This window comes from Nymphaea colorata, chromosome 7 (genome assembly GCF_008831285.2).
Source record: "Nymphaea colorata isolate Beijing-Zhang1983 chromosome 7, ASM883128v2, whole genome shotgun sequence".
Classification (NCBI taxonomy): Eukaryota; Viridiplantae; Streptophyta; class Magnoliopsida; order Nymphaeales; family Nymphaeaceae; genus Nymphaea; species Nymphaea colorata.
This window is the reverse complement of record NC_045144.1, coordinates 9,604,299-9,627,791: the sequence shown is the minus strand read 5'-3', so window position 1 is coordinate 9,627,791 and position 23,493 is coordinate 9,604,299. Positions and strand designations below refer to the sequence as shown.

General features: G+C 37.4%; 1 protein-coding gene across 5 annotated transcripts; it reads right to left on the bottom strand.

The window, feature by feature from the left end:
* Nucleotides 1–17: 17 nt before the first annotated feature.
* On the bottom strand, nt 18–12,366 carry LOC116257546 (EID1-like F-box protein 2). Of its 5 annotated transcripts, XM_050078774.1 has the most exons (5): nt 12,120–12,366; nt 11,833–11,885; nt 8,506–8,684; nt 2,158–3,044; nt 18–334 (listed from the first exon to the last, which is right to left on the bottom strand). In XM_050078774.1, exon 4 carries the CDS (start codon nt 2,919–2,921, stop codon nt 2,178–2,180), a length of 744 nt encoding a protein of 247 aa, XP_049934731.1. In that variant the 5' UTR covers nt 2,922–3,044; nt 8,506–8,684; nt 11,833–11,885; nt 12,120–12,366; the 3' UTR covers nt 18–334; nt 2,158–2,177. The 5 variants fall into 5 exon arrangements, with proteins under 5 accessions (XP_049934731.1, XP_031490261.1, XP_031490260.1 ...); XM_031634401.2 differs by lacking the exon at nt 8,506–8,684 and having other exon boundaries at nt 12,092–12,366; XM_031634400.2 differs by lacking the exon at nt 8,506–8,684.
* Between the last annotated feature and the right edge of the window lie 11,127 nt (nt 12,367–23,493).

The window sequence follows — 23,493 nt, the reverse complement described above, 5'->3', positions numbered from 1 at the left end:
AGGAGGCAACATGCAAGTTAAAGATAAAAGCGCACTTGAACTAACTCAACAATAATGCATGTTTGCAATTGGATGTTACAAAATCAAGTACTGCATCAAGTTGGATTCCCAGATGATGCTGCTCAAGACATGGCTACATAGTGGTAGACACAAGAAATGTGATACAACATTCAATTCAATTACACATTACTGCTACAGCCAATAGATATGCCCCAACCTCAAGAACAGCAGAAACACGCTGTGGATACCAACCCACAACGAATCAGCATGGAGAGCCCAGCATAAAGAACCCATAAACCTCCATACGCAGCCGTCAGAAACTGAATCACCATAACTTTATCAGAACAAACAAGGGAAAAAAAAACATTATTAGATCACTGTGTGAACCAAGTTGCTATAATGTAGTCAGACTCCTTAACCATTAAGAAATAGCATAAAAGAAATAATGTCGAGTGTCCATAGAAGGCACTAAATAGAAAGTAGATACAAACATGACAATTTCTGCAACTTTTAGTGCACCCAATGGAATAGAACAAAACAGAACTAAACAAGTCACTATGACGGTGAGCCTGCATGAGTTGCAACCAGAAACCACCTCAAACTTGGAACAAATCTAGTTGGGCTATCCATACTTTTAACATGCATTGCGTCATTCTATACCAAGTCAACCTTCTACAACAATACTGAATATCAGTTACAGAAAGGCCCTTTATACAACAATGCTCAACCAGAAACACACAAAAATGTTAAAAAAAAAAAGGAAAAAATCATATTTTTGCTCCGTTTAAAAGTTTCAAATTTCTGCCAAACTGGCGAAACTAAGTTGGCCCTATGCTATTCCTCATTAAGATCAAACGTTGTATGGGGGGCCAGTCCTACCTTCCAAAGCTCGTCAAGCTTCGGTGGATGGGCTTGTTAGGCAACATCAATGTTATAAAAGGCGTAGCGTATCGCGTATCGGTCGGGCTGACCTATACGCTGTATCGTAACGTATCGTAAACGTAGCGTAGCGTATCGTAAAATTAATTTTTTAATTTTAAAAAATATTTAAAAATCAGAAAAATAGAGAAAAATTATTAAAAATCTGAAAAAATAAACAAAAAATCAGAAATCAAGAAAAATATATTCAAATATAAAAAAGATCATCATACATAAGGAACATTCATGTGTGTCAACAACGCATTCAAAAATTAGAAATTAGATATTCAAAATAACATAATAAGCATCCATCACAATTTTAAACTTGAAAATTTTATAAAATCTTAAGACTTAGAGTCTTAGGACTTTGAGTTTTAGGACTTATATTACATCACAATTTTATAAGTTCAAAACATATAGTTATCAACTTATCATCTTTCATGATTTAACGATAATATTTTCCAAATCGATGAATCCTTGGTTATTTTTGATGAAAATGTGCAAAATCTCTCCCTCCTACGTCTCTTGGAGTCTTTAAATACAAGAAGAGAGAGAGGGAGGAGTATTTAAACTTTAAAAAATAAAAAATTTTGTGTTTTAACCCGTATCGTACGATACGGGGGTGTATCGCCCGTATCGTACGATACGGCCCCCGTATCGCACGTATCGTGCGATACGTGTACGATACAGACGCGTATCGTCTTTAAACAGCGTATCGTATAGGTTTTCTTGACCTATACGATACGTATCGTACGATACGCGTCCGTATCGTACGATACGGATAACATTGGGCAACATAATTTTAGCTGGATGTACAACAATAGGCCGATATGCTATCTCTTTCAAAGATGTTATTTATCTGCTAAATTCTTGAAGTATATCCAATAATCAACATCCTAAAAAGTTGCATTGCAATACACATGCTTATGAAGAAGACTTTTAGTAAATGGATATTTAACTGTAGTAAAAATATAGTGAGATCAAAAGCAATTTACAAAAGAATCAGAGTTTCACGATGGTCAAAGGACATTAGACAGCACAGTAACAAACTATAACTAGTTAAAGTATAGTTAGTAGCTTTCATATTTCTGGGAGACAGAACATATAAACGTCACTATTTTCTTTTAAGACCATAACTCAGTACAAGTGAGTTATAATAATGTGTACAAACATATGTATCATGCACACACACGTGCGCACACGCACACACACACACACACAAAGAGAGAGAGAGAGTACCACAATCCACTGTGAACTCATCACTCAACTTCTGAAACATCCTCCGAGTCCGTCAGCGGCAAGAGCGTGCAAACACCAAGAAGATGTCCATTCAAGCAAACAAAATATTCCACACGGTCCTCATAGGCACCCAATCTGTTACGAGCACTCCTTGGTATCATATTCGCTTGCAGCATATTCCACATTTTTGCTCGGCAATAAGGACAAACTTCCTTGGGATGCAGTTCAGCATTTCTGTCTATCAACATTTTACGAACCTTTGATCCTGCAAAGGACTTGAAAACACCCCGGAAGAATCCAATATCTCCTTCATCACCTTGATCAAGATGTTCACAAGGGTCTGATACATACAGTATGTCTGTCCGGCATTGTGGCAAAAGAAAGCTCTTGCCTGACGTCCTAGAAAATCGAGTCCTGTAAACAAAGTGTCCGGGTATTGACATGTTCTTTACTAGACCACCCTGGTAGCAGCCTGAGCAATATATAAGCAGCTTCCCAAGAACCTTCCAATTTCCATCAACACTGTGACTCCCACTAGACTGCAGATCTAGCATCATTTTTGGAGCTCGAGTCCGGCAAAATTCCTTCCAGAGGACTCTTCTGGCCACATCTTCAAACCACTTGCAAACACAAGAAACTGCGGCAATCAATCTTGGATTCCAATTCAACTGCTGGAAAACTAGGTATATCACAGTTTCATTAAGATGACCATTGGTGCATATGCATGATGATGAGTGTAAGCAACGGAACTGCTTCACAAGCATCTTCCTTTTTTCAGCTTTCCGTTATCTACCAGACAAAATACAATGATATTTGCTAGTTTGTAGCATAATGCAGCCCCAACTCATACCAATGTTCTGTTACCAATAGTTCCTCCAGAAATTAACCTGATAACAAAGTTGAAGAACAGAGCACCGTTAATTACCTTAATTCTGACAATGTAAATTGGATAAAAGATAAAAATCATGTTCACGAGTGGCAAGGGGACAAAAAACAGAAAGTACGAATGCAGTATTATATGATGCATAGATAAGTTTTTTATCATGACCATTGCATTTATGCCTGTCCAAATTGGGTACCAAAGAAAACTTTCCTGGTCAGCTAAAGACCTCCATTAATACACAGTTTGTGTCAAGTTCGTCAATATGTATATCTACCAACAAATACCTCATACATTAAACCCATTTTTCTCTCTCCCAAAACATTTGCAGAATCAAGGAACCTCGACATATTTTCCTAATATCGCAGGAGCATTTCTTTTATATACAATATGCATTTTCTATCTGCAACTTTTTGCAGATTCATTTTCAAGGAGTGTCTGGAATTGAAATATTTTACTAATTAAGGCCAACATTTATCACAATATTGTACAACATCATGATGAAATTTTTCTTGTTGACACCTAAAGGTGTCTTTCTTTACATTATTTTATACTTCCAAAGCTTCACAAATATTTTTTGAGCAAGGTTTATTAAGTCTATGTCCCATATCTCCTATGTCAATGATTTGTCTTCATATGGGGAGAGAGTCGATTGGAAATAGTTTTGATTGCTTAGTCGCAAATAAAAAATATTATTCCAAACTTCTTATGGCAAAGAACACCATAGATATTAAGAGGAACTTGGATGTCCCCTTTCCAGTTTCCAGCTTCTTTGGATTTCACTGGAAGAAACTGTATAACCTTTGCTCAACACACAAACATACACATACAGAAGGAACACCTTTCCATTTCTCTTAGTTTGCTAACAGCTTGTAGTCCCCAGGTTTTGAACTCAAGTTGTTCCTTCAATTCATGAAAAATTCAGCTGCTCCCTAGTGAAGAGCCTCTGCTCCCTGTTTGGTCCTACATCGTTTCCCAGTCCCCAGATACTGGAAACCCTCTAGAGTAAATTCCTTTTTCTGTTGTGGTCCTCATCCCAGATACCTTAAAAGAAAATAAGAGAAATTTTTCACGCATGAAAGAAACAAATACCTTTTTCTCTCTGTCCTCTCCCCTCTCTTGCTCTCTGACTGAACCAAGACTCAATCAACAATCAAGGCTCAAACAAACAGCCAAGGCTTTGCTGCCACGGTGTTGACTCTCTCTCTCTCTCTGCCCCACACCAAACCAACAATTAAGAATCAATCAAGAGCAGCAAGGTCTTGTTACCATGATGCTGACTCAATCATGACTAAGTCAAGAACTATGTTGTCAAGGCCTTGCCTAGGCATGGACTAAGCGTGAGTCAACATCCATCGCCTAAGTCCACCACTTGGGCAACGGGATATGTGCTGGCACCTAGGCAAAGTGAAACGTCACCTTCCCTTTTAATTAAAGCTTTTTAATTGAGTATATATTGTTATGTACTTTATTTTGCATTGATTCTCTATTTTTATGTATTGTTATGTTGATTATGCTAGTATATGTATAATGTTATATGTATATACTGTTAGTCACTTAATCTGTAATATAGTATTGTGATACCTCATACCTGTTATATGTATACATTAATATGGTTATGTTACGTACTTATATCAATAGTTGTATGTATAGCTAATTTGTTATACCTGTTATAAACTTATATATATATACTATTATGTATGGTTAGTCTGTTTTGTTATATCACCTGCTTTTATACTTGTTACATGTATAGTAATACCTGCTATGTATAGTCTGTTATATAGTATTGCATCAACCTATGATATATATATTGTTAGCTTGTTATATAATATGTAGTAATACCTGTTATATGTGTATGTTAGTATGGTTGTGTACTTACATGTATTGTCACTGTTGTGAACTTATATGTATACTATTATGTACTATTAGTTTTTATTTATTATATTAGGTTTTTTTTAGGTACATATGGATTAAAACCTTCTTGCAGATTCACATTCTTTCTTCTAGAGATTAGATTTAGTTTGTTTTTTATTTCTTGTATCAAATTACATTTAATAAGTAATGTTAAACTTCTGCTATTGATTTTGCATATTCAATAAAGTCAACATTCAACAATTAATTTTTTAGTGTTTAAGTTGATTATACTCGTTATATTACTACTCTCCACATTCCAAATATTAGTCATAGTTAATCAAACTAACTTGACATATTAACATAACTAAAAATCTTTTTAAAAAAATTGGTCGCCTTTTTTCCTAGCCACTGCTAGGCACCCAGGCAGCGTCTTTGCACCTTGACAACATAGGTCGAGGACAGTTGAGGCTTTGTTGCCCTGGTGCTGACTCAATTAATTGCCGAGGCTTTGTTGCCTCCAAATGCTAAGGTACCTGGTTCTGCTCGCAACATACACAATCAAGAATAGCCAAGGCATTGTTTCCCCCAAACGCTAAGGTTTCTGGCTCTGCAAATAACATATAGCTATGCTGTGGCTGTGCTATAGACCTAAAGAGAATCGGATACCCGACTATGCACCTAAAAGTACCTGACTATGCACCTAAAATTTTCTGGAGGATGACCTGTCAAACAAAGTGCATAGGCATGAACTATGTCACATAGGTGCGGGTGCCAGAGCAGCACATCCCAAAAAATTTAGGTGTGGCAGTGCAGCGAAAATATTTTTATTATTATTATCAATTATATATATATATATATATATATATATATATATATATATAGAGAGAGAGAGAGAGAGAGAGAGCAAATTTGTTTATAAACAAGAAAATTATCATTTATCAAATGACATTCAAAATTGCAAATCAACAATTCAACGAGTCGTTAAGTTACTAATGTATAGAACATAATGCATACGACCATATTAGAAGTTTAGAACAGCATATATTATATATAGTAAATACTGTAACTTAGTAATATAACATAATAAGATATATGCAAAAGCAGAAATTGAAATTAACATTTGGAAAGTAGAACACGGCTGCACCCATAATACAAGTAACAAAACTTATATATTAATATATTATAACCAATAGCCAATCATGTATACCAAGATATGAAACAGCAGTAAAAGCGTAAAACAAAATGTTAAAATGGCAAGTTACAACACAACTGTATATCGTATACCATGAAATTAGCAATAAAACAATTACATATTTCAGACAATAATTATAAAATCCTAGAAAAAAGCACATCACAAATAAGAACTGGAAAACACACAGAAAATATAAAAAAATAGGGTTGCAGCAAGAGCAAACAATTATTCATCAGTCATCACACACATTAAAAAAATGGAAAAAAAATTGGACAACAGTGAAAAAAAAAAAAGAACACACAAGGGTGATTGATAGTTGAGACTTGATAGAATAATAAAACTCAACTGAGAACGTCGGAGGACTGGTAGACAGCCCGCCGTCTCAGATCGTTGCCACCGGTCATCGAAGGACTGAAAACTGATGAAAAAAAAGACTGGCTGCTAGAGGACTGAATGTCGGTTGCCTTATGCTAGAGAAGGGCTGAAGGTCGCCGCTAGAAGACAGTCTACCGGTCTCAGGTTGCCGTCGCACGGATGGCCACAAGAAAATCATCGTCTATCAATCTCTCCACACAAACACGGAAGTTCGGGATCGGGTGGTGCCCTAACCCCTTTTCAATACTTATACTGAAATAACTAAAAAACAAAAAAAAAGGACACATATAGACTTGATACAGTTTGACCGCACCCGACTTCAGTCATGCGCGAGGCAAGCGCATGTCGAAAATGGACAAAAATGGTCGGGTGGGGCTGACTGCATCCGACTCTTCTTGACCGATTGTGGGTGCGAGTCAAAGCCGCACCCACACCCGAGTCATGTCGATGCGGGTGCAGCGGCAAAAGTGAAGTGTTCGTGTGACTTAGGGCAAGAACGAGCATCCTAACTTTTGATGGATAATTAATAGTGCCTGCAGGTGTAACATATATGCTATGTCACACAAGTGCTTTGATTTAGAAGCAGCACCCACTTCGACACCATGAGGGTGTGGGAGCAGAGTCAAATGCAGCTCCAATGTGCACCCAAGCACAGTAAAAGAGAATCGGGTGCGGTCAGCTGACCTGGTCAAATTTGGTATTTTGGACGTGCTGCTTTTTGTTTTTCTGTTGTAATATCACTTGTTAAAAATGAAGCATCAAAGGGTTTAGGGTTTTGATCGAAACCCTCGACCAAAGGACCTTTACCACTTTTTCCCTTCCAACTGGGCACTTTTCTCTTTCCAGCAACCTTCAACAACTTCCAACAACTATTCACCATCGGGCTGTGCTCTTTGTGGAGACGGTTCTCCTTCCAGCAAGGCAGTGACCTTTAGCGCATATACTGCCATGTGACCAGTTTCTTTTTCACCGGTACCCTCTTCTTCTTTTTCAGACATTTCTTTTTCAGTGGAAGCCCCTTCTTCTTTTTCTGGCAACCAGATTCGTTTTGTAATGACTACTCATCATTATTTTTTCACAATTGTTAGGTTTTTCTGTGCAATGAATTGTTGTTTACTGCCACTGCAAGTCTGCAACTCTGTGTTCTTATCTGCCACATGTTTTTTTTTTATTTTGAATCAGTGATGTGAATGTACCACACTGCGTACTGCAACTCCATTTTATTATTTGCAGCATGTTTTTTGTTGAAAATATGTTTGATGTTCATGTATTGATGATCTGTTTCTTAGAACTGTTAGTGTTTGAGCCTCTGATGCATCGCTGCTTTTGGGCTATTTGTGTTTGAAACCTTGATTTTCTTTTTGTAATGTTTGAGCTCCTGTTTGTTTTCAGTGTGTTACAACTCTGTTTTCTTTTTATCTCTAAGAGACAGGTTATAAATAGTCATTGTGTCCTGCTTTTGTTTGTAGTGACTAAAAGGCCCTAAACATAAAATGGCTGCAAACCTGCAATAAGCCATGGGTTTGGACTTCCTAGAGAGCAGCGATTATGATGACAATGATGAGATGATTATGATGGTGGTGTCAATAATAATCTGGTAATAAAAATCCCCTTGATTGGAATGTCAAGGATCACTTTACTAATAATCAACATGTACCCAAACAATTTCCTGATTAAAACTATCCCCTACATGTAACAACTTGGAGTCGTGGTCATTCTTCTTCTTCTTCTTCTTCTTCTTCTTCTTCTTCCACTTTGGAAGGTGGGTTAGGCAGAAAAGTCATCGATAACATGTCACACTATAATTCATTCATAAACAAGAAAAGAAAATGGCAACCAATCGGGCCACTTATCCTTCCAAATTCCCTTTGAGCCAAGAAAAATCATCTTAAGATGCATTATTTTGACTTTCTTCCACTAGCTTGCACTGAAATTGTCCAAACATGAAAACTAACACTCCAATTGTTGAATGAGAGGACATGACAATAAGTTCTTTCTTTCCAAAAATTGCTTCATAATGACCACCATAGCCTCTGTAGATGATTACCTGATAATATGTATCAGTTGCAAACAACACACTTCCCTACTGCCCATCAAGACATTTTCAGTGATCCATTCAATGAACAGATTGTGCCCCAGAAGCTTCCTGACCGTGGTTGCACAGTTTCATCTCCAAATTAGTTCCAACCGTCAAAAGCCTTCTCAAAACAACAGAGATGTTTGGAACTGTATTTAAATTTTGGATACATAAGCAAGGTATGGAAAAAGAATCTATGGGAAATTGGTCTTCAATAAATTCAGCTTTTTACAAAAGAAACAGGAGAGAAATAGGACATAGGAAAAAATTCAAGAACGCTGCTATATCCATTGGAGTTAAGATACATGTATACAGGTACAGAAATGTGGGTATGGGCATGGCATCTTTACAAAATGTAGGTGTGGGGATACGACAGAGAATATAAATGCAATTTATGCAAACCACCACAAAAAGTTCAAAAGAAGCAATATTTAAATAAAAAAGTAATATAAAAATATAATACATGTTCATGACCAATAATTTGCAAAAACAAAATGAAAACTAAGAAACAAGCTAAATCAAGTAAAAATAAGTAGTTTGGATCAGTTTCAAACTAAAAAGCACTCAGGTGTGTCCAAATACCTGCTTTGCTGTGTTAGTACCGCGACACAGGTATGAGGACCTTACTGAAGTACCCATTTGACTTAGGACTGAACATTATGAAAGTATTAAAAGTTACTAACTTGCCCACACTTAGACTTGGTTACCACTTACCATGAACAACCTGAAAGGATAGTTTTTGTTAAACTACATTTTGATGTTAGATAACTTGTAAAACTTCGCAATTACAAGGCTTTTAAGTGTTAACTCATCCCCAATCCTAACCACAAAATCACTCTATCATCAACGTAGGACCACGAAATAGAAATTTGAATAGGAGATGAGTACGAAGGAATCAAGGAAAGTATAGCATGTGACACACTGGTTGGGTCCTCTCAGTTAGTAATATATACTAAGATAGGTACCTAGGTAAATGTACAATGTAACTCTACCAGTGGATAGTTTCATATCAGCTTACAGGAGATACAAGTTGGATTTGTCATGCAAGTTACACCCAAGCAGCAAAAATATGTCAAGTTAAAAGATTGAAGACCAGAAATTCAGCTTTTGGGAAATGACAAACCTAAAGAGTTAGTTTTTGGTAATTTAATTATGTATTTACACAGACTGGACCTGTAATCCTGCTTTCATAAGCCTTATTCTGCAAGCAGCATAGAAAATGAAAGCATGTCTGCATGAGGAAAGGAGCTATCATTCACCAGCATTGTGAAAAATTATTGATACTTTACTTGTAAGAATGGATTATACCACTGTTCAGTAGCAAGACTATTCAAATCAGCTTTTGTCTTCTATCACTTCTTTAATGGAGGAAATTTTCAAAATGTCGGCGAAGAAAACTTTACAGTCCAAATCAAAGCCGTACTGTACTGTAATTTAGGACATCTGCGATGATAATGCAGGAAGTAACTGAGTGCAAATGTTGCTGTACCCTGAACAAACTATATCCCCTTATACAATATTTGACTAACTGTAAGTGTGCATTAAAGGATGAATAAGTCTCCTTAAAGACAATTCATGTTCACCCTTGCATGCATGGAGGAAATCTAAAACACCCTAGACAGCTATGCAGCAAATTAAAAAGGATTTGCAGTAATAGAGGAGAATTTGTTGCATTTCTTCAGAAAAAATATTCTCACATGGGATCTGTATGTTAGAGAGGATATTCATGTTGGAGAAGAAGAAGAAGACAAACATGGTGATAATTATAAAGAACAGCAAAAAATTTGATGATGATGATTGCTTATTCACTACTTAAAATTCAAATATTTAAAACACCTCATCATCATCTTGCATTTGTCTAGCTTTTAGAGAACACCTTAGCTTGTGTGAGATAAGCATGCTTCCATGCATATCATTTGGATTCTGCAGTGCAGGATTGTTAACCACATGATATAATCTTCTATTTTATATTTAGTATCAATGCTCCTTGCATTGTATAAATTTTTATGAACATTTTCTATTTTTTTCAGAATTTCAGATTTTTTACAAATTTCTAAGTTCCATATTTATAAAACTTGTCAAACTACAATTCAGGATTTCTAAGATATGTCACAAACCATATCTTCTTTCTGATCAATACAGGCAAGGCCATGAGTTTGACAACATTAATCTCAATGAGATCTAAAGAGACTCCAAAGAGAAGTTGCCCAAAACATTCAGTTTAAGTCCAACTGGCCAGTTTGAGCTGTTCATGGTCATCTATTAGCATATTCTTCTCATTTTGATAAAGCTGACAGATATTGAAGTAAGAGGAATAATGTTTATGTGGTTTACCAGAGTTCCATTCTTTACTGTTGCAAGCAAGTGTAACTTTTGTGAAAGATAAAAGTTCTGAAACAGATGGTTGGATGACATTACGTCCTATTGTGGACTTCCCAAACGAATTTAAACGTACAGAATTTCACATAAGAAAATAACTTTGACAACTTCAAAGATGGAAAAGTTAAATGACCGATTGGACCATTTTAGACATCTAACTAAAGCAAGCATGGATTCACAACATGTAGAAACTAGAAACTACTTCTTGAACTAAATTCAAGAACCCACCTCTTCAGTCTTATGACGTGGTAACAAGGAAAATAACAAAATAAAATGTTAGATGCGTAGGAAAGATGCCAATCTAGACATCTCAAGTTTAAGATTTCCTAATAATATAGGTTGTCCAGATAATCAAAGACGTGTTCTTCACTGAAATGAATACTTCCTACCCAAAGCACAAACCGTTGCAAAGCATATTCTACATAGAAAAAGATCATTTCCACTATTATCACTTCATATCCGAAGTATGTAAGCGCTTCATTCTGTTCAATGTTTCAATATCCCTCTTTTCTTGCTGTATACAGCTAAGACCATTTGTCCTTTGGTAAACTTCATTTCCGAAGTACGTAAGCGCTTCGCTTCATTCTGTTCAATGTTTCAATATCCCTCTTTTCTTGCTGTATACAGCTAAGACCATTTGTCCTTTGGTAATTCTTCAACGAATTGAAAATTCTCAGATGGAACAAAGATGGGATGAAGCGTTTCTCAACATCTGCAAGAGGAAGAGCCCTACCAGACAATAGCAGACCCAAAGCAACAAAGCGCACACGAATAGGCATCCCGAAGTCAATAAGAAAGCTACGTAGCTGAACCAAATTAACCTAAATAAGCACATTATTCAGGAAGACAAACAAATAATTTTAACCCAAGATACAAAAGAAGATGGCCAGAAGGGCGACGCAGAAGTTAAGCCCCTACCGCCAAAACCACAACCAGAAATCCTTGCCTAACAAGAGAAAAATGTTGGGTTCCTGCAAAATATAATATACCCAAATAAGAACAAAAATTAATTCAGGAGAAACCCGAGAAAAGAACAATCCTAACACCATAAAACCACTTAAAAGAAGAAGAAGAGAAAAAAGCGCGTCAAACCAACCACTAGACGAGTCTAATTGCCCACAAGAGACCATTCTAACGAAAGAACAAGAAAAACCCATCTCAAAAAACATAGACATACCGAGCAAATCACGAATTTAAGCCCTTACCTCGCTTTGTACAGAAGAAAAAACTACTGCCTCCTTTATAACTTTCCAATTTTTTTCTCACTCTTCCTCGAGAAACTTCTTAGACCGTGGAGGGGCACAACCAATCTTGAAAAGTTCGGTAAGGAGAAAACTAGAGGAGCCCATGCCATCACAGGAAACCGCGGGCAGACGGACTTCAACACTATGTGTGTGTATGTGTACGTGTGAAGGGGGTACGTGCGCGCGCGCCTTTACGTCATACTCGGAAGGCAGAAAAACTGAAAAAGCAAGAGTTTCCCTTTATTTTGAAAAAAAAAAAGTAGGAGGAAAGAAAGGCATATAGCATCCGCATTTTCAGAGGGATATAATTGTCCTCAGGACGAGAAAATGACATCTCTCTCCTTCGTATGGGCTCCAGAATTCCAATATGTCTGAAACAGATTCGGGTTCAAGCAAAGTATCCAAATCCGAAATGAATAATGGAGGGTGACACGGGTACAAAATACAACGAGGTGATTTTATGCCAAGACTACAGGTGGTGACCGCATTCCTGTTTCTGCTCATCCTCCACAGCATTATATTGTTGTTTTTTTTCTGTATTTTATAGACTCACGATCTTGTTCTTATATTTTTGGTCATTGTTTCGTTCACCTACGCGCTATTTAGTTTACATGAAACAAATCAAAACTGCCAAGACTCAGGTGGCCGATGGTATTACAAAGCATAAATTATCAATTTAAAAACTAAACATTTTGAAGGACGGGAAAGTACCCCGGTGCCCAACAAATTATAAAATGGTTAACAATTAATATGAAAAGTTAAAAAATAAATATAAGAGGCTTTTAAGCCAAATGTTTGTTTTTAAGATTCATCCGTGCAAAATTAATATGAGTATATTGTTTCATAAAAAAATAGGGCTGGGCCCCGGGCGGGGCCACCGGCGGCCCAAAACAAGCTGGGAAGGGAGAAGCAGTCAAGCCAAAAAAAGCCCGGCCCACCCCGGGCCAGGCCCAGGCCCACCCCGGGCCAGGCCCAGGCCCGATGGACTGGCCTGGGTTGGCCTAGGCCAGGCTCGATTCGGTTAGTTAAGGATTATTTTTTTATTTTAATAATATATATTTTATTATTAAAATATATATTTTATATTTAAAAAAAATCGGGTCAAGCCCAAGCTTGTTTCTGGGTACCAGGCTGGGCTTGGGCCCGTCGGGTCGGCTCTGCCCTATGCCCACCCCTATATAAAAATGTAGGTATGAAAAATTCAATGAATTTTTTCATTACAAAGTTTCTAAAATATCAACTCGTTCCCTATTGATATGAATCCAAATTCTTTGGCCCTGAGAAGGATAAAGTATGATCACCAAAACTCATTATTGTTAACGTGCATGTTTTTTTTTCTTTTTTTTTTCCAAAGTATGAAAATTATGCAACATATGGTGGTACAATACCATATCGACCTGGCTCATGGAGGAATATTAGCGTTCACTGAAATTAATAACAAAGGATCATATCGTACACATAGGATCCATACTTCTTAAAAGATTTTAGATCAAAGCAATCAACCACCCCCTTAGATGGTGTTTGGTAATGGTAACACTGCGTTATTTAGTACTGTAAAGGTGTTCAATAAATGTCTACCAAAAGATGGACGGATTCATAGAACGTGGTCATTTGATTCATGTTTCAGGGGACAGATGTCTTGTTGTCCACACCAGAGTCCTGTCCCAATGGACAGGTCTGTGCTCACTTGGTGAATTGCCTTCTGTTAAGCTCATCTTCTAGATTGCCAACATACTAACGAGAGTTCATTGACATATCAAATAAAAGGCTCATGTGCCTGACACATATATGAAAGTGAAATGGGTACGTGGCTTTATTTCTCTTAACAGCGTGTTTGCATGTGGTGGCGCCTGTAGCCTCACTGAAACAACAAACATGGGATACTCAAATGAGGGTTCCAAGTGTTCCAGATTCGATAAATTATACATTTTCCCGAAAATGGTGGAAGATCCTCGAACGCTGGAAAACAAGGAACGTGGCATTCCACGTGTTTCAAATCCAGCAATTATGCATTTCCCTGAAATGGCACAACACACTCGAACAAATTAATGCACTACATGCAAACCCATTGATGTTTGTTCCCTTCTATACTCAAACACAGGCCAGGTACCCGTTCCAGGCATCCCAATAGCCGAAATCAAACACCCTCCTCTATCATTGATTTCTCCTCTATCATTGATTTGCAGAAAAAGTGTCCTTCATAAAATTTGAACCAAGATCAGCTCCCTTATGCCAACCTCTTAGAGGGCATTTGGTAAGAGAAGCACTATGCAAACCAAACGTTGGACAGAATAAACAAAACAAACAAACATGTTTTGGGCAAATCAAACGTAGGACAAAGCAGATCGAACAAACAAACATGTTGTGTGCAAATCGGACAGAACAAGCTTTATGTTCTGTTCCTAATTTCATCAAACAATAGACTGTGGAGGCGTTTGATGGCCCTGGAAGAACAGTTCTCCAAATAAGTTTTTAAGAAAAAGCGTCCTGAAACTTGGAAGTGAAAAATTAGCAAAAGAATATAGCAGTTCCCTTGTTAAATGGAAGTCTATGTTCAGCGACACTTCAACATAAACGTGGATAACAATTGACTACGGCCGCCGATCCATGGGTCGGCGATTCCATGTATTTTTTGTTTCTAGGGTACATTAATTCCATCATACCGAGAGATGCGCGTGAAGTTTTGAAGTTGGGTTCGTCATTCAAGGCTTTCTCGATTGAGCACTCGTAGGAAAGCAGAAACTTCCGTTGTCTTTACTGTCAGGGTTCGATGGCAGCCCCAGGATTTTTTTGGTTAAGCGGCACTTCAGTCGCAAAGTTCATGTCTTGATGTGAGCATCCTATGTAATTTTTGAGTCATGATAGCATGGTTAATTCCAATAATTTTTTTTATGGTTTATACCTACACCAGCCCTTATATGTATCCCCACCACTACCAGGGTCAAAGCTATAAGAGGGTTGATGTGGAAATAGCAAATCATCATCTTGGTATCACGCTCCTCCTTATAAAACTCAATAATATAGTGCCCACAAGAGCTAAATAGGAATCAAACGGGCAAAGTCTTTCTTCTCACTCTTCTAGCTACAGTAGGCCACTTGAGGTCATGACTTACTTTTCTCTTTCAATTTAAAAAAATTGTGATATTTTTTTCTTAGTCCAAAGAGATAGGCAGAGACTTACTGCTGACTTTTGCAGCATGAGCGAATTTAACTTTGCAGAGATGATTTCGTGTAATCACGTTTTTGTTGTTCTATAGATCTACATTTTCCGAACGCAAACAACTTTCAGTTACTTCCAATTAGCTCATTCTATCTTTAAACTTTAATATTCTAAGACCTGTTGACATTTGGTTCTACGTTAACACAACATTAAGAGAATTAATCTGAAATGAGACGCTCGTCATTGCTTACGCTGTTCAACTTTTTACCTGGTCAATGACCTTTAACATAGATGGTCCAGGTGATCGATCCCTTTATTTATTTCAACTGCAATCAACTCTTGCTTCAGGGAAAAAAAAATCAACTTAATTTGATTTTGAAAAAAATGGTTCAAATACCTCAGGAAACATCATCTCCTTTCTTAACAAGCCGCTGCAGTTTATTTGAATGACGGTGCCATCTAATCCAGTGTTGCAAAAATTTGGTTTATGAAAACCAAGCTTTTTCTAATGAGTTTTGAAAAAACTTAGTTAGTTTGTTTGGGTGACGCATTTAAAACTTGGTTTTTTTATGAATAGCTTGAGGTGGGATTAGGTTTTGACTTTATTTTACAAAACTAGGTTTTTGTCAAAACTGAATTTCTTCAAACCCAGTAGCAGAGCTATATGTGGGCTGGCATGGGCCAGTTCTCACATCAGCCCTTAAAAACTTTAATTACCCTGGAACTAGACCTAAGTCCAGCAACATGTGGTGCCCATACCAGATCTGAGTAGATGACTCACGTGCCCCTCAGCAAAAAACCAAAACAAAAAGTTTGTGATACCAGCTTTGATGACACGCAAACACTTCAAAAGCCTAGTTCAGAAGCAAAATCAAGTTTCACCTTCAAAACCTGATTTTGAGGTGTCGGGGGTGGAATTCGACCCGCTTGCTTCTCAGTGACAAGACGACAGGTGAAGTTCCAAAACTCACGTGACAGCTTACATCGAACCGAATGAGAAAAAATATATACTAAGCGTTTTGATAGGATAGAAGCATTCTGTTGTTTATTTCATTTTCCATTTATTGGTAGATAGAACACTAACAGTAAGTTAATGCTGACAGGCTTCCATCCGGATAAGTACGTCTCAATAACCTCACCGAAGTAGGTATTGATTGCCCCATGTGCATCGTATCGGCTACCGGTTGTAATGACGCTTACTCACGGACTCTCATAAGAATTGGTCAGAGCGATCCGTGTCGTAAAAGTCGGTTCTTCAACTGGGCCTTCCCATTTAGCTGATTCACGTATTCCGTTGAATTGATTGCCAAAGTTTTACAAAAACATTTTTTTTTTCAAAAAAAAAAGTAAAAATAGCAGAAAAAAACGAAAATATTTAAGAAGTAGCAAAAAGGGAAAGCTAACATGTAGTACCCTTGAGAATTGGTTGCCAAATTTCTGAAAAATATTTTTTTTTGAAAAAAATTAGTTCAAAATAAACAGAAAAAGTAAATAGTACCGAGAAAACCGAAAAAAGGGGAGAAGGTAACATGTAGTACCCTTCAATCGCCCACCAAATCAAATATATTTTACCATCGCTTCGAATTTCATCTACCAATTTGGGCCACGTTGAGTCGGAGGCAAATCTATCGGCGTACTACTTGAAGTTGAACGGCCTCAGTGTTCGATTTACTCCCAGTTACTGATATTTTCCCATGCCTTAAACCCAGATGATGACCTACGTAGGCTGGTCCGGTTAGTAAAAGCCTTTTATTCAATAAAGTGATAATAAAACAGTTATTGTATACAAATTATCTTACATCATAATCAACACTGTTACTGAAATGGGCGTCAATCGGCTCGGCCAATTTGAATCAAATCTGCTTGCCAGCAGCAGCGATTCACTTTTAAGGTTGGTCCAAGAGGGTGTGAAGCTTGCGTTTTTTATTATTTTTTTCTAATATTTTTAAATTTTGTCTATTTTTAATTATTTTATTTCTTTCATTTTTTTAGAATTAAAATTTTAAATTACTTTACCAGCCGATTCACAAATCCGATTTGACAAACATTGATAATCAAGACAGCCTGATCTAATAATATTTGTTAAAGGGGAGGTTTCATTTCCACCTACTTTCTACTTCGACACGAGAGCTACTCTTTCATTCTTTCATGTCATTGACCACTCTGATATGAAACTGAGAGCTGCCCTTTACGGTGAAATGACTTGTACTTTAGACAAGAGCCACAATGAGCTTTTTCTTATTTCGAATCCAATTGTGATCCAAAAACCAAAACCATTATAAGGAAAGAAAAAAAATTTGAGGTCAAGTCGACTTTGTCCGTAAAACGGACTCTTATTAAGCATAAAAATATGCTATAGGTACGTAGGAGTTAGGGTCATTATTTCTTCCTCTAATCAGCCTTCCCCTGTCGTACGGAGAAAACAAGAGGACAAGTGTCCAACACCGTCCATCTCACAGCAACGGTACCGTCGGGACCACCCGCAGTGTACATGTTCTGTGACATTTTCTTCCAATTTCGCTCTTGGTGTGCCCACTTTCAATCACTATCGTCCATTTTGAGGGACGTGACCTGTGTTTGCATGTGATCTCCACTGTAGCTTGATGGGGCGAAGGGCACCTACAGGTAACGCCGGTATTTTCTTTCCTTTTTTAAGTCTGCAGTCAGAACAAGCCTCAGCATGTGCCATATGGACATGCTACCAAGTGCGCAGACCATCTTAAATTACACTAATCTGGTATTATAAGTCATACCAACAAAATTTTTATATACATAAATGTATAATACTTTTTTATTATTACAAAATCTTTATCTCAAAAAATCAGAAATGTAATGAAAGTAGAGTATAGCCCAAAACTAGCGACCAAATGTTAACTTGCAGCTGCTTTGGTTCCATAACCATAAACCAAATTATACATGAAGTTCATAGTCATTGAAGCTTTTAGAGAATGTTTGGTAGCAAGAATGCCACATTTCTTTTGGAACATGTTGAAACCTATGTCACCGGGTGCGTTTCCTTTGAGCTCGCACCTGCACCCGACGCGTTGCGGGTGCGCTCCAGGTGCGCACCCAATCAGCACCCGATGATGAGCTCGCACCCAAACCGCACCCGAGGGTTGGATCTAGTTCCGAGTCGAAACCAAATCCAAACCAAGTTCATCTGCGTGTATGGTTTGGATCTGGATCTGATTTCAAAATGAAACCAAATCCAAAATCCACAAAATCAAATCCACCATTTTCACCCGTCGCGGTTAAATCTAATTTAAGACATCTATAGATATATTATATGTTCTCTTTTCTCTTTAAAAAAAAACGATACATGACTAAAGAATGGTGGCTTTCGTATAAAACGATCTGTTTGCCTTTTTTTTCAAACATTTCTTTTTTGATTTTTTCCCACTATCATAAAATGTATAATTTTAATTGTGTTATTCAATTTCTATGAAAAATTAATAATAATAATAATAATAATATTAATATTAATAAAATATCTTCACCGCACCGCCGCACCTAATTTTTTTGAGATGTGCCGCACCGGCACCCGCACCCGCACCCGCACCCCGCACTCAGGTGACAGGTTGAAAATAGAAACCTTATGTTCAAGTTTGGTAGTTTTCTAATTTTTAGAAAATTAAAGTCTTCTTTAGTCATTTCTTATCTTTGTGTGGTTCTCAAGGAGACTTGCCGACCCCTAAATTAGAGTTAGCTAATGAATTATGTTCTCTCTCTCTCTCTCTCTCTCTCTCGTTTTAACATGCTATCAGAGCAGTGAACAGATGGGAATCTCCATAATCAATCAATGCTTTTCTCAACTCCCTTTCTCTCTATTCTCACAAACTTTATCTGATTTGCTTGGCCAGTTCTTTTGGGAGTATCTTTTAGCCCAAACTAGAGTTTCTTAAAACCCTAGCTCAATATCCTCTTGAAGTCATGTGGTGGAAGCCAATGTCATGCATGCAAGTCTGAGTTTTTTGGATTGTCGTTGAAGTCGGGCAATGGAACAGCCTTGAAGTCGTGTGTTGAAACTGATGTCATGTTGGAAGTTCTGAAGTTGCAGATGCCACACCTACAAATCAGTATTTTTCTTTTGGCTGTCGTTAAAGTTGTGCACAGTTGATGGCCTTCTTGCTCACGTCTAACTTGAAGAAGTATACTCAAAAGTTTACTTAGAAGATGTTGGCATAATCAGTCTTGAGAGTATCTACATCAGACTTGTAAGCGGACCTCTTAATACAAGTATGGGATTGTCCCTCTCACATGGAGTCTAGTCACGTTTTGTTTTTCTGATGAGACGTGATTAGACTCCTGATGTGAAAGTAAATAACATGGAGTAGGAAGCAGTTTTATGATGTTTGTGGAATGTGGTTGTGGCATTGGTGATGTAACTATGCAATGTGTGATGCGTTGATAACTTTTTGACTGGTTTTTCTAATTTATTTTGTTAATTAGTACCCTATATTGTTGCTGGTCTAATGAGATTTGTCTGTCGTGGGGCTTTATCTATAAGTTGTTAATGGTGCTGCATGTGATATATCTGGTTTCTGTTATGCTGATTAGCCTATTGCCTGATTGCTTAATTACAAGTTGGGTGTTCTTTTGTGTGTTCAACCTACTGCAATTTTTTTGGTGGTATCTTTCTCATTTACATTGCTTCTTACTTTTTTGGTGGTATCTTTCCCCTTTACATTGCTTCTTACTATATTTCATTACGGCTGAAAATAGCCAGATGGTGGAAATGAATATAAAGTAACCGACAATCCCTTCTCCTATGGGTCTATAGTCAAGTTAGATGGACAAAACTATGAATTATGGTCTAGATCCATTATGATGTGTGCCACAAAACATCGAAAGTGTCAAATAATTGATGAAGATGAATTTATTGCTAAGTCAGGGAATTGCATGACATGAGAAGAGGACAACAACATGGTTATGTTTTAGATTATGAACAACATCCAACCACAAATTTCTCTCACTATTGCCTACTATATCACTACAAATGAGATGTAGGAATTCCTTTGGCAGACATACTCACATGACAAAAATGTTAGTAAAATTCTTCAAATTGAAGAGGATTTGCACAATCTTCAACAAAGAGATCAGGATCTATTACAGTACTTTGCATCTATTAAAACAACCTATGAGAGGTTGAAAATCTTGTGTCCCCCATGCAAATCTTATTATAAGTCACACTTTGAACCTACCATAGTTGCAAAGTTTCTTGCTAGTCTATCACTTGAGTATGTAGTTGTCAATGCTTAGATGCTCACTGGGAGTGAAATCTCTGATCTCTCTAATGCATATAATAGATTTATTCGCTTGCTATTAGCTTATCCCAACCAGTTGGTGTGGCTTCTGCTTATGCTCTTGCTGTGAGGGTTGGTCATGGTTAGGGCAGCACTTACAATGCTAGAGGAAGAGGTACAAGTCATAGGGTGAGCGAGAGGTTCCAATGCACCTATTGTGGGAACATAAGACACTTGAAAGATTGTTTCTATGACAAACATGGTCGTCCATTCTCTGTAGCACTAGATAGGGGTACTATGACTAAACAGGGACAGAGCCTTGCCCAACCTCCTATGGGGCATAGGTAGCCACTCCTACTATGGATGGCTCTTATTGCTTAGTACTAGCGACAATTACAATTAGTATTGATAGATCTGAGTATGAGCAATTTTTGGCACACAAAGCCTTACAAGCTTTAGTTTCCACAGTTTTGATTGATCGAGCTCTCTCTATGGGTACATCCATGCCTGATTTAGGTATTTCTTGGATTATTGACTCATATGCATCAAAATAGTTCTGTAGTAGACCTGGTTCTTTCACCTCCTTACATAGATTGTCCCAGCCATGTCACGTCAAAATTGATGATGGTAGAATATTTCCTGTTTTGGGTCATGGAGACGTAAAGCTTTCTCAGTCTATGACCATTCCACATGTCATATGCTCTCGAGTTTTCACCTCATTTGCTATCTATTAAATATTTGACTACTGATTTACATTATCGAGTTATTTTTTTACCTGGTTCATGCTCATTTAAGGACTTACAAACTGGGAAGACGATTGATGACGACTATCAAAAGGGGGAGTCTACATCCTATCGAATCCTATGGGGTTTGCTGCTACCTCTTCTACATCAGAGTCTACATCCTTCCAATGGCATCTCAGGCTCAGTCATCTTTGAGGCTCCAAGCCCCATTACATCCTAGCTCATCTTTCAGTCTCAAAGTCATTTTAGTGTGAGGCATGTTAACTTGGTAAGCATACTCGTGGTAGTTTTCTTTTGAGTCTTAGTTCATCGAGTCAAAGGTTGTTTGACCTTCTTCATGTTGATGTATGGGGTCCTAGCAGGGTTACTAACCGATCTAAATTTAGGTATTTTCTAGTCATTGTCGATGATTACTCTCGAGTTAGTTGGGTATTTCTTTTAAAAGAAAGGTTTGAAGTTGTTTGTACTATCAAAAACCTGATGATTGAATAAAAACTTAGTTTGGTTTTATGGTCAAGTATATTCACATTGATAATGCTCTTGAGTTCAAATCATCAATCTTAATGACCCTTTGTTCTAAAAATGGCACATCTCCCCAATTTACATGTCTCCATACCTTGCAATAGAATGGAGTTGCCGAAAGAAAACATTGACAACTTCTAACTATTGCTTTTACCCTAATGCTACACAATCATGTACCTGCATACTTATAGGACGATGCAATACTCATGGCTTGTCAATTGACTAACCGTTTACAGTCATCTTCAATTGACAACAAAGTCCCTATTAAACTTATTTATTCTAATCAATTCTTATTTTCGTTGCACCTAAAGTATTTGGTTGTACTTGTTTTGTTCACATTTTTGGACCTAAACATGATAAACTTGCTACTCAAGCCATTAAGTGTGCGTTCAATGGCTATCATCAAAACCAAAAAAGTTATAAGTGCTCTGATCCGTTAACTCACAAAGAGCATTATCAGTGCAAATGTCATTTTCTTTGAGTATCAGCCCTACTTTAGTGCTCTTCTGTGTCCTCTGAGATGCTTTCTTCTATTCCTTTACCTATTCTTCTAGTCCCATTATAGTATTTTCCTTCCTCTACTCTAACCGTGAATCGGTTTCAGGACCCCCCATTGGTCTACACACTTCGACATGATCTCTCTCATGATCGAACATCAGTGTCTTCTCAGGGTGTGAGCTCCACTAAAGTGAGTATACCTGACATTTATCCGTCTCAGGACCTGCCTATATCCCTGCACAAAGGCAAAAGACAGTGTATCATGCATCCTATTCCACAATTTGTTTTCACTGACCATTTTGGTGACAACTTACAATAATTTCTTCATGCTATATCAGTTCAAACTATACCGACTAGTCATCAATAGGATGTAAATGACAACAAGCTATACAGGATGGGATGAAAGCCCTCTTACAATGTGGCACCCGAGAGTTAGTTGTTCCTCTTTCAGTTTGTGGTATTGTTGGTTCCAAATAGATCTTTATAGTCAAGTACCATTCAGATGGATCCATAGAAAGATATAAGGCTAGTTGACTTTATTGTGACTTTCTCTATTGTGGTCATGTTGGGTACTATTCAACTCATTTTCTTTGTTGTGGTACACTTTGATTGGACTATGTATTAGTTGGATGTGAAAAATGTCTTCCTCTATGGTGATCTTGAGGAGACTGTATATATGTAGGAATCCCCAGGTTCGAGCGACAGGAGGTGTAGGAAGTTTGACGTCTCAAAAATGCAATTTATAGATTCAAGCAGAGCCCCAAGGCATGGCTCCACAAATTATCTGAAGTTGTTGCATAGTGTGGATTTGGAAGATCTCTTTTTAAATATTTTCTATTTATCAAAAAGACTTCCAATGGTATGGTTGTTTTGGTAGTATATGTTGATGACATTATCTTAACAGGTGATTGTGATCAAGAGATGGCTACAGAGTTTTTCTTTCAAAAGCATGTTGTCATGAAAGATCTTGGTCACTTGCGGTATTTTCTTAGAATTGAGGTTGCCCATAATAAGGAAGTGTAGTTTTGTCTCATAGAAAAGATTTATTTAACCTACTGTAGGATATAGGGATGTTAGGCGCCAAGCTTGCTAATCTTCCTATGAACCCACGTCTTCATCTTCATGATAATCAATCAGAGCTAGTGAATTCATGATCTTGCAGGTCTCTC

Bases quoted from the DNA above. Each gene is read 5' to 3' on its own strand.
- LOC116257546 (XM_031634401.2), bottom strand. From the start codon at position 2,921: ATGCTTGTGAAGCAGTTCCGTTGCTTACACTCATCATCATGCATATGC.